Source organism: Chionomys nivalis, chromosome 3, assembly GCF_950005125.1.
Source record: "Chionomys nivalis chromosome 3, mChiNiv1.1, whole genome shotgun sequence".
Taxonomy (NCBI): Eukaryota; Metazoa; Chordata; class Mammalia; order Rodentia; family Cricetidae; genus Chionomys; species Chionomys nivalis.
In genome coordinates, this window is record NC_080088.1 from 108,370,039 (window position 1) to 108,382,598 (window position 12,560).

General features: G+C 45.7%; 1 protein-coding gene across 1 annotated transcript in view; it reads right to left on the reverse strand.

Annotated features, from left to right (window-relative positions):
- Positions 1-12,560, reverse strand: part of Tmem132b (transmembrane protein 132B) — a 293,665-nt gene that overhangs the window by 35,197 nt on the left and 245,908 nt on the right. The window contains exon 5 of the mRNA XM_057765861.1: positions 10,880-11,023. Within this exon, the coding sequence (XP_057621844.1) occupies positions 10,880-11,023 (144 nt within the window). The remainder of the gene's footprint in view (positions 1-10,879; positions 11,024-12,560) is intronic.

Sequence of the window (12,560 nt, forward strand, 5' to 3'; positions counted from 1 at the left end):
TGCTAGAACGGGTGGGAAGGAAGCGCAGGTGCACAGCTCTTGGGAGAAGCTGGGAGGTATGCAGGTTCGAGCTGGCTCACTCCAAGATGGCCCAGAAATATGCAGAAGTGGTTCCAGGATGCTTAGTTCTTAATTAGAGATGCCAAAGACAGAAAGGAACAAATGCTCTAATTGATATTGGAAGCGTAATGAAGTTGCCAGAACAAAAGGTTGCGAATACAGCAGTGTGTACACCCGGCCAACAAGAAATACATGACACATCTCCAACTAGAAATGCAACAATAAAAGTCCAAATTACCAGCATAAAGAAGGACAGAATTAGGCAATAACAGCCAAACTGCCTGACAACTTATTCTTAGCTGCATGGCTCCTGGCAATGGGGGGAAGGAAGGAAATTCGTGCCCAGAAATAGACTAACAGCAGGGCCTTTTTATATGGAATTTTTTTGTGTGTGAAGCATTGTGCATTGCAAGAGGGAAAGAAATGGCTTTAAATCTCTTTTGATTTTTTTTCCTTCTCTCCATGTTCTTTCAAGTAAAATTCACATCAGTCTGAGGCAGGTGGATTTGGGTTTCTATGACTTGAAACAACAATGAAAATAATAGCTGCTCGTGCCAGAATTCATCCTCGATCTGTCAAATCCCCCCCTCCCCATCTGTCACACCTGGCCAGTTCCCACTGCCTGAAGGGTGATGTCAACTCAAGTGTGTCTCCCTGAAGAGCCCGCTCAGAACACACCTGCCTTCCATTTAATCTGCTCTGCAAGCCCAGCTACTTAGGGGGACTTTGATCGCACAAGCCTGCTGTGGGTGGCACACGCTGACCCAAGTAAAGCTGCTGCCGTGGGGCTCGCTGTCATTTCCCGTGGGGCTTCAGGGACCAGCTCCCCACACAGCTCAGCAAGCCACAGAACATTTTATCCTTTTCTCTGACATTCACCTCCTTGCCTCTTCCCCTCCCACAGACCAGCTTCTTCAGAAGCAGGATCCTTCCCTGGGGTAGAGAAGTCTTTAAAATGTCAATGCCTTTTGATTAGCCTTTCAAGGTCGCATTATTATGAATCCACCTTATACCTGTAGGTTAGGGATGTAATTATGGCAGTCAAAAGTTACAGGGGCCCTCTTCAAGATCTGCATGAGTTTATATTTATCTCTCTCTGAGTGTGAGAATCTGTCCACCATGGATGATGATAAGTTTCACTGGTTCTATGCTACTGGCATAGAACATGCTGTGGTTTGAGTAAAAAAAAGTCCCCCACAGGCTCCCATATTTGAATACTTTATTCCCAGCAGGTGGCGCTGTTTGAAGAGGTCGCAAAACCTTTAGGAGGCAGAGACTTGCTGGAGGAAGTATGTCACTGGGGGTGGGCTTTAAGAATCTATAGATTCTCCTGACTTCCCGTCCTCTCTCTGCTTCCTAACTGTTGACGCAATGTGGCCAGCCAGCCTCACACTCTTGCTGCCATGCCTTCCTCGTAGCTATTGAACCAATCCCTCTGAAACAGTGAGCCAAAATAAAGCCTTTCTCCCTTAAGTTGTTTTTGTCATGGTGCCTTTTGCTTGCTTGTTTGTTCGTCATGATGCTTTATCACAGCAACAGGAAAGAAACTATGACACTCTGCAACTACAGACATGTAATAAACACAAAACCACAACTCAGAAAGACAGATGCCCAATGATTAAGTCATACTTAAGATATGGAAATAGCATTTCACGTCCATTCTCTCAAGATCTTTAAAGATACTCTTTAACAAAGGAAAAACAAAGCACACAGGGTCGCCCGAAAAGTTGGACCTTTTCCCAAGTAATCCAGTCTTAATCCTGAGAACCTGTGATTACACAGTACAACAGGGCATCAGGGCATTCAAGAGATATATCCAAATCCTAGCCCCCACTGAGTGGGAGCTTGTTTAAAAACAAAGATTTTTGCAGAGAGAAGCTTAAAAATCTCAATAAAGGGTCATCTCAAGTTAGGATGGCCCTAAAATTCAAATGACAAACCCCTGTATAAGAAAAGTCACACAGAAAAGCAGTGGTGAGCTCATACAACAATGAAGACAGTGAGAGAAGCTATACAAGCCAAGGAATGTCAAGAGCCACCTTTCCTAGGACTTCTGGAGGAAGCAGGGTCCCCACCAACACATTTATTCCAGATCCTGTTCTCAATAACTCAGAATAAAGCCAGGCGGTGGTGGCGCATGCCTTTAATCCCAGCACTCAGGAGGTAGAGGCAGGCGGATCTCTGTGAGTTCGAGACCAGCCTGGTCTACAAGAGCTAGTTCCAGAACAGGCTCCAAAACCACAGAGAAACCCTGTCTCGAAAAACCAAAAATAAATAAATAAATAACTCAGAATAAACACCAACATCTTTCGAGTACCTGGTTATTAAATAATAATAATAATAATAATAATAATAATAATAATAATAATAACTTTTTATAGCAGCTCTTGGAATTAATGCACTGGACAAAGTGTTGGTGTGAGAAGTCCTTCTGTCTATGTTTTGCTTTTATTGGTTAATGAATAAAGCTGTGTCAGCCAGTGGTTTAGCAGAATAGAGCTAGGTGGGGAAACTAAACCGAATGCTGGGAGAAAGAAGGTGGAGTCAATGAGAAGCCATGTAGCCACCACCAGGGAAAGACACTTCTGCTAGAGCCCATTGAAACTTTGCCAGTCGGCCACGACCTCATGGTGATGCACAGATTAATGGAAATAGGTTAGTTTAGGATATAAGAGCAAGCTAGAAATATGCTTAAGTTATTGGCCTAACAGTATTACAAATAATATAGTTTCTGTGTGATTATTTCAAGTCAGGGCTGTTGGGAAACTAACAAGTGGCCTCTGCCAACAAAGGGTATTGAAGATTCATTGGCAATCCTGAGATGGCTTGTCTGGGTGACCCCCATGTTGTAAGAACAAATGTCTACTCACCCCAGATATGGAACTAACAATAGACCAAAGTTCAACTAGATGAACCAATAAATTTTATTGGGGTTACTTATGGGAATATGGGTGCGAGAGCCCTTACAGGAGCAGAAATGACTCAAAGACAGTTGGATCACCAAAGCCCACTCCAGCATGGGTAATAGCTCAGTAAAGTTGAGAACCTGGAACTCACTGTGCAGCCTGCAGGCAGCTCAGTGAACTGAAGAGTGTTTTTTCCTGGTGGTTCAGTTGATCTGACCCTCTTCTAAGCATCTCTATTGGTCTGTGATGATCTCTCAGTTGTATTTACTGCCAATATACTGTTGGGAGGGAGGGGCCTAGTGAATCTGGTCAGGTTCAGGAACTTCCTATAGCTACTTTGAGTTGTTTACTTCCCATCTTAAGGAGTTTCCCTGCAAGATAGAGTCTACCAACCAACACTCCATGTTGGCATTAAAGACCTTTATAAGGGGAGGTGGAAGGGTCAGAGTCAGAGAAGCAGGTGCAATTATGGACTCAGACAGGAGAGGAAAAGGAGAGGGAGAGGGAGTATGAGGGCACTACCCTGTAGACTTTCAAAATGGAGGAGGGAACCTGAGCTAAGAAGGTAAGTGACTTTTAGATCTAAAAGACCTAGGGATGGGTTCTACCAACATCTTCAAGAAGGAACACAGCCCTGCCAACATCCTTTAGATTCCTGCCTATAGAATAAGACAACAAATTTATATTTTAAGCCACCATTACAGTTACCATAGAAATGGATATGATGTTATAACCCTAACACCCCTTCAGGTGTGGCTATGGGTTTAGTGCGGCTAAACTGCTGAGAATGTTAATTCCCTATTAGCACTCTTCAGGGGTCGATACCCTTAACTATAAGGAGCAACCCACTTGGCCCCTTGAAGAACGCTGATAGACCTTCCCCTTGTGCCTGGAGCAGGAGCTGTCTGTCAGCCAAGCTGTTCCTTCTCACGACACTCCATAGTCACTGAGGAGCCTGAGCTCTGGCTGCAGAGATCAATCCAGTCACAGCTGTTGTCGGAGTCACTGCTCCTGTCTCGGCTACAGAATCTCCAAGCAGCTAGTACAAGCTGTGGAAGCTTCTCCTCCGAGAGAGCCAAGCCACAGTATGCCACAGATGACCTGGTTCCCTGGAGTTATCCTCGCCCTGGACAGGAGGAGACATGTCTCCCTAGAGTCTCAGCAACAAGGCTCGCTGATGTAACACAAGGCTTATGAATGGCCCTTGGGGAAGCCTTATAACTAACAGCGTTGGTGGCTAATGCATATGCCAGGCTGTGATGCCAATCCACACAGGCAGATCTGCCTCTCTTCTGATGATATGAGCAGGATGCCAATTGGTTTGGGAAGCATCTCACCTGGGGTTGCAATACAGGGCCTCAAAGGCTCCTCTCTACTGGTCTTCTGCTCCAGAGTGGTCTCTGTCTCAGGTACAGTGGGATGAAGCACCTAGAGCATCCAGCTTGAGGGCTGCCAGACATGACCACATGGCCACAATTACAGTGGTAACAACAAGGAAGCAGATGAAGAACTCTGATCATCCCTGGAAGCTGAGGACCCAATACCAAAGCTAAGGGGTGTAACACATGAGGAGTGGCAGAGTTCCAGAGAGTGAATTAAGGTAGAGTCTGGAAGAAGCTAAGACTGTAAAAGATGGCTTTCATAATCAGAAAGTAGAGAAGCTGAGACTATGCAAAATAAGAGGCTGTGAGGAGACAAAGGTGGCCACTGAGCCACGAAGAACCCCAAGTCCCAATCCCAAGAAGAGACTGAGAGCATTTCCAAAGGTTAATGAGCCACAGATCCTGACAGTCAGAGCTCAGGAGCTGGAATTCCATTCCAAACCCCAAGTAATGAATCTCTGCCTTGAGCATCTATAGCGATGTATCTCTGCCTTGAGTATCTACACTTGCATCTCTGCTTTGAGCATCTACACCAATGCATCTCTGCCTTGAGCATCTACACCAATGCATCTCTGCCTTGAGCATCTACAACGATGCATCTTTACTTTGAGCATCTACAACAATGCACCTCTGCTTTAAGCATATACAACAATGCATCTCTGCCTTGAGCATCTACAACAATGCATCTCTGCCTTGGGTATCTACAGCAATGCCTCACTTTCTTGAGCATCTACAGCAATGCATCTCTGCCTTGATCATCTTAGCAATGCATCTCTGCCTTAAGCATCTAGAGCAATATTTCTCTGCCTTAAGCATCTATAGCAATGCATCTCTGTCTTGAGCATCTTCAGCCATGCATCTCTACATTGATCATCTATAGCAATGAGCCTCTGGCTTTAAAAGCAATATACTACTGGGATAGACCAAGCATTGCATGTTTCCTTTGGATGTACACTTTTATGTAATCACCCCCAAATTCAATATTGAGACCTAAGCACAAACAGATTTCACAGTGGGGGGCCAGTTGCCCATTCCTGGGATAATTCAGTAGCCCTCTGGAGACATCCACCAGGAGACATGAAGAGAGGAAGCAAAGACATTCACCTTTGAATGTCGCTCATCTAGATCTCTCCAATACTCTCTTTAAAGTTATACCATGCCCTTTCCTGCTCCAGAAAATTTGCTCATAGCCCAATATTTTTTAATCAACTGTCTTGTTCTTCAGACATGGCTCAGCCAGTAAAGTACTTTCCACACAAGTATGGAAACATGAATTTGATCCCTTAGAACCTGTGTAAAAATCTGGGCATTACAGGTATGCACTCTTTATCACACAGTGCTGAGGAGACAGCGACACCTGGATCTCTGGGACCCACTGGTCAGTCAAGCTGAACTGGCCAGCTCCAGGTTCAAAGAGATGGTGTGTCTTAAACATCACAGAGAGTAACTGAGGAAGACATCCAGTGTTAGCTCTGGCCTCTGTACACATGCACACACATGTGCACACACAGTAACACTCACTTTTTTTTTTAAACAACTGTCTTTTGAACTTCTAAATGTGCACATTTTTCTGGAGGAGCTTTGAGCTTTATTTTGACTACTCTTTGGCAAGGCACACACAATGACACTGGAAGAAATCTCTCTGTAAAAACCTTGTCCACTATCTCATTTGGCCTCCTGTGTCCTCCTCTTCTCGTCATAAGAGATAAGAAAGCTAGGTTCAGGGTAGTTACACAGTTTAACCAAGGTCAAACAGCAAGGAAGGATGGAACCAGGATCTGAACTCATAACCAATGTCTAAAATCTTAACCAAGGAACTCAGCGCACTACCATCCTTTTCTCTCCACTGAGAATGGCCCCTGTAACTGTCACTCTGAGGACCTGAAAGGCAAGCGCACACTGCATCTCCCCCACATTGGCTCTTGACAGATGTGAAGAGCATCATGATGCCCCCCTCTCCACTGATGCAATGGCACCTTCCTCCTCTGCACCTCACAGCCCAGCTGGCCTCCCACCTCCCTCAATCTTTCCTTCTGTGATTTGATTTCCAGAATCCTCCATCCCCTCGCATCCTTCCTCAATCACACTTTTCCCACTGCCCCTTTCAGATTTCCCAAAGACAGACTTTGCCGCCAGAGTGACAGCGTGAACTGTAGTGTGTGTTGCATTATTTTATAAAAGAGGGGGCCCCAATAAAAAACTCTCTACTTTCCTCCAACATCTAAACCAGAAAATCAGCACGTAAGTGTGACATCCCTGCAGCCCCCACAAGGAGTCGAAACGGGGTGGTGCAGATTGCTGTGAGCAGGATTGACCTTCCACAGAAGGGACAGCCTCTGCTCGACTTCAGAAAAGTCTCATAGAAAGCAATGTAGACCTGTGGCCATTCTGCCTTGGGGGTTTTCATGGGTTAGAAATACAGATTTCTACATGAATTTGCCAAGTTTTTCATAATGGTGTGATGGCTATTCTTAGTTGTCAAACTGACTACATCTAGAATTAACTAAAACTTTAATGACTGGGCATACCTGTGAGGGGGTCTTTCTTCTTATTAAATTTTTTTTGGGGGGTGTTTTTTGAGACAGGGTTTCTCTGTGGTTTTGGAGCCTGTCCTGGAACTAGCTCTTGTAGACCAGGCTGGTCTCGAACTCACAGAGATCCGCCTGCCTCTGCCTCCCAAGTGCTGGGATTAAAGGCGTGCGCCACCACCGCCCGGCCTTAATTAAAATTATGAAGTGGTAAGAAACACTCGTAATCTGGATCTTTGAGATAGGACTCTTTTGAGGTGGGAAAAGACACCTTTTATCTGGGCCGCACCTTCTGCTGGCAGCCTATATAAAGGAAATGGAGGAAGGAATCACTTTCTCTGCCTGTTTGCTCTTACCAACAAGTCCATTCCCTCACCGGCATTAGCACCTACCTCCTTGGGATTCTGGGGTACACTGAAGACTAGCTGAGACACCCAGACTCCGGGACTGAACACCTACTGGATTCTTGGACTTCCCATTCACTGTGGGATTAGCTAGACCACAACCTACAAGTCATTCTGTTAAATCCCCTTTCTATATATAGAGAGTCATTCTATAAGTTCCGTTACTCTAGAGAACCGTGACGAATAGAAATGGATACTAAATTAAATAATAATAACAATAAGTAACTCGTGGGCCGGGGAGATGGCTCAGTGAGCAAAAACACTTGCCATTAAAGTGTAAGGTGTTGAGATTGAATTCTCAGAATCTACGTAAAATCAGGATGGGTACAAGTATCTGCAACCCCTGTGCTGTTAACAGGAGGAGGGGGGAGGAGACGAGACTCCTTGGAAGCTAGCTAGCCAACTAGCCTTGAATGAGCAACAAGAACAGCAGAGACCCTGTCTTAAACAAAATGGAAGGCAAGGACTGACATCCAGGATTGTCCTCTGATCTCCACATGTCCACATGCCTACTGTGGCAATGCCCACCTGCACTCACACACATGAAAGGAAAGAAACAACTTCCATGTGTATAAGCACACACACACATACACACACATCTCTACACCCCTTTGGGCCAAGCCTGGCGCTATGGCTGCCTCTCTTTGCTCTAGAGTCCACTACAGGTGCATTCTTATACACCAGTTAGACTACCTATAGACATCAACCCTGGCAGCTAGCAGACTTTTTGGATCTAGCCACTAATAATAAAGGTCAGGGCTTCCTACAGACAGAGACACATATAGACATACTCACCGATACACACACAGACACATATAGACAGACACACAGTCACACAAACACATACAGATACACAGAGACACATAAAGCACACACAGCCACAACTATAAGGCTTGTCTCCTGTTTTCTTTACTTTGTGTTAGTTCCTCCACTCTCACCAGATTCAGAGAGCATCCAGCCCCTTTTCCAGCTATTTTAGAAGATGAAGACTGGGAGAGACCCAGTCTCAGGAAAAACAGAGCAAGTTTGCACCTGTTCTCCAAAAGTCACAAGATCCCCAGGTCACAGGAGTGAGCCTGTTTGTCTCCCTAATTCCCATCTCGCCAAAATCAACACTTGATTCACTCCTCTAAGTCCCAGGCCCGACGTGTAGAAAGGGCCGGGCAGCAGATCCAGGGATCTCTCTGGTGGTGCTAATGACTTTGTTGGTGTTGAGGCAACCCGTGGGGTGACAATGACGCCGATGCAGATCCCTGCGGAAAATTCCATCCATCCTCCAGTCGCAGCAAATGTATCACAAATACAGAAAGAGAAAGCATAGCAGATGCATCCGAGCCACTTCATTAAATCCCAGGGTCGCCAGCAAAGCCTGTCTGGATGCAGCCCCGGGCTTCATGATCTGACAACTCACTCTATTTGGCTCCTCTAAAGAGTGGACTTTCTTATGAGGCTCGCACAAGACAGCCAAGATAAAAAAACAAATTCATCTTCTAAAATATCGTATCCTTTAGGAAGGACAGAGAGAGCTTTTAGCTCAGTTTTGGGCATGGGAACAACGATGTGCATGACAGCAATGGGATTCACAATTTTGGACTCCCTTCTCTGAGGCGGAATTCCCTAGAGCAAGAGAACAAGGATTCCATCCTGAAGGGCTCCATGAGGCTCCTGGGAGAGACCCAGGCTCAGGAGAAACGGAGCAAGTCATTTGTTTGAGCCCATGTCAGTATAAACATCCAGACACCACCTCCCTAAGCCACCGTCAATGTCGCCTTTTCCTTGAATGATGTGGACACAGAGAAATAAATGTACTGGACTGGGGACAGGCTAAGTTGGTAAAGGACTTAACGGGTATGAGGACCTGAGTTCAGATCCCCAACATGAATGATTAGGTGTATGCTTGTGATTCGAGGAATTAGAAACAGGAGGGTTCCCTAGGGCTCGCTGGCCAGCTGAGAGAATGAGAGAACCTGTCTCAAAAATAAGGTGGAGTGTGTGTGTGTGTGTGTATGTGTGTATCTGTGTGTGTGTGTCTGTGTATGTACATTTGCATTGTCAGTCTGTCTCATACGTACCTACCTCCTGGACTCAGGTTTTTCTCAACTCGTAATATGGAAGGCCTTGGTTAGTTTAATCTGGCTTGCCCACAGAACACAAAGATTGCCAGGAGTTCTAAGGCAAGGCCATATTGTAGGTTTTAAACCAGCCTGCTTTTGTCTTTGGGGACAATTCATGGCCCATGGCCAGGAAACAAACTATGTCACACTGGAGGCTCCTGCAGATTCCTGTTCAATGAGACTTTATGGATCCAACACCCTCCTTTATCAGACATACTCTAGACCAAACCCTGGTCTTGTGCAGACCACACAGCGGAAGCACCAACCTTTTCTAGGCATTCCCTTGCCAGCCACCAGGAAGGGGCTAAGACTGACACCAAGGGCTGGCCAAGTGGCTCGGCAGCTCAAGACACCTGCCTCTAAGCTTCACGACCAGAGTTCAAGCCAGGGACCCACACGGTGGAAAGAGGGGAACGAGTCCAGAAAGTTGTCCTCTGACCTCCACACGCATGTGTGCATCTGCTTGTGCATGCACACGTTAAGAAACTAAATTAATCAATGTAAGTTGGAAAAGCCTAAGGCCAGGTCTCCTTTCATCTCTGAACAGAAGCAGATATGATGTAAATAAAGGGCAGGCTCTTTGGATGCATTCGAGTTTCCTAGCAGTTTCTCAGCAGATTGGAAGTGGGACCTCTCTGGGAGATTCTGTGATCTCTGCTGCAAGAGCAATGAGCAACCAATGTGCTAAAAAGGTGGTGGTGGGAAACAACAGAAATACTAATCTTAAAGCTTCCTCACCGACAGCAAGGACAACGAAACTCCCAGCAGATTCTGAAAGAATTTGGAGCCAAAATATTCACTGATCAGTAATGAAGAGAATCGGGCAGAATTACCCCGTGTCCAGATTTCTCAACTGCAAGCTCTGTGTCCCTTTGGTAGTATTCAAATTAAGCCAGGAGGTGCATGATGAGGTTTTTTTTATTATTATTTTAATAGTCATTTACTTTAATGTATATTAACAAAATTTTAACACATCAAGCTCCTGGGTTTTATTATCTCATAATGACCCTAAATTAGTTTTTAAGCCTGAGAAAAGGAGGCTTTTATGGGCACCAGACTTCAGCCAGCAGAGGCAGACAGCTGCTGCAGGAAAGCAGGGCACGTGAAGAAAATATACTCAGTAAATAACCCAACCGGGCATAGCCAGTTGGTAAAAACAGCAACGATGTATGGATTACCAGAGTAAAGGATGCAGCCTGCTTATGAGAAAGACAGAGAGGAAGGAAGAAGAGGGAGAGGAGGACAAGGGAACAGATCATCACTTGAGACCAAGAAACAGAGAAGAAACAGCAGCTTCTCTGTTGATACTAATCTACTCCTCTGTGAGGTCATCTCCCTCTTTCAAATGAAGGACACTCAGAACATGCAGGAGATGGGGTGAGGGAGTACGCTGGAGGTGAAGGGAGAGGAAAAGAGACAAAACATTCTGGAGGTGAAGAGAGGGAGAGAGAATGGGACCCATGAGCACGTGCGTTCCTCCGGTACCTTCACGACATCTTCATCGGCCGACCTGCATTCCACAGACTCCAACACATCCACCACAGATCCATCTTCCTGAACCCCCACGACCTTGACGGGAACTGAGACAGGCTTTCCGGTGAGGATGGCGGTGTTCAAAACTTCTGTGTCCTGAGCGAGAGAGCAAGGGGCACAGGTGAGCAAACAGGTGACAAGAGTGAGCAGAGGAGGGAGGGCGACCGAGCGAGCCACCCGCCACCTGGAATCCTGTTAGGACTACAAAATCCCCAGCAGGTTCAAATGCTTGAACATTTGGTTAGGCCCTGTTAGAACATGGGCCTGCCCCTGAAAGGTAGCTGTCATTCTTGGACTGGAGAGATGGTCACTGCCTGGTCTTCCAGAGGACTGGGCTTCAATTCTAGCATCCATACAACCATCTGATACTCCATTTCTAGAAGATCCCACACCCTGGCCTCCACAAGCACTGCATGCACATGGTGTACATACAAACATGCAGATAAGACACTCACACACATAGAAAGAAAATTTGTAATTTATATTAAAAATAGTAGTCACTATTTTTTTTTGTTTTGCAAACTAGCAGGGAACTTTATTCAAAAGCAAAATGCTCTTACAGAACCAAAAGAAATACATTGTCAAGAGCCATAGTGGACCATAAGAATGAACGTGCACTTGAGAGCCCAAATCATTATCTTGGATTTCCTTTTATGGGATTCAAAGAGAGAAGGAATTTAGTTAATAGAAGGTATAGGTTGAGTGGTTCTCTATTTCAAATTATTAGTTTTCTTTTTTTTGTTTTTGTTTTTGTTTTTTTCTGGTTTTTGTTTGTTTGTTTTTTGAGTCAGGGTTTCTCTGTGTAGCTTTGGAGCCTGTCCTGGAACTCACTCTGTAGATCAGGCTGGCCTTGAACTCAGAGAGTGCTGGGGTTAAAGACAAGTGGCGGCACCACCTGAGTAGTCAGTCACTCTTAAGAGGCCAAATCCTACAGTGAAGATCAAGGCACACCCCTGCTTACAGCTCTTCTCTGAGACAGAGTTAAGAAGCTGCCTTTGTCTCTCTGTCTCTCTCCCTTTCTCTGTGTCTTACGAGTCCCTCTCCAGATTTTAAAGGAAGCATCCCCTTTCCTGTATGGCTCTTGTCATGCTCATCAGCCACATGTACCATATAGTTCCTTCTGCTCTCCTTCCCACTCCCAGGTCTGACCGTGGTCCCGAGGCCCCTTTCACCGAATGTACCACACTCCTGATGAACGGGCTTCCTTTCCCAAGTCTTCCGCAGCTGCCCTATCATTTTTAACAGGCAGCAGCAGCAGCAGCGGGCACGGTGGAGACATTATGGAACTGTTAGTAGGTAGAGTCACTAAAAGGGGATGGGTCCCGGAGGATAGACAGTTCCAGAAAGTTGGGTGGGGTTCTGCCTCACACTGAAGATAATTAAGCCGCCCAACAGTTAAACTCTCCTTAGTCCCCAGTGGCAGGGGCACTGTCCTCCCTTCTCATCTTGCAGACATGACTGCCACTTGGCACAAGAATTATCTTCAATATTAATTAATTGGCACTGTACATCTGCAGTTATGTGGTTTGGGAGGATTTTTTGGAGGCTTTCGGAGGGTGTGTGTGTGTGCGTGTGTGTGTGTGTGTAGACCAGAGGACAATTCCAGTGATCATTCCTCAGAATCCATTCACCA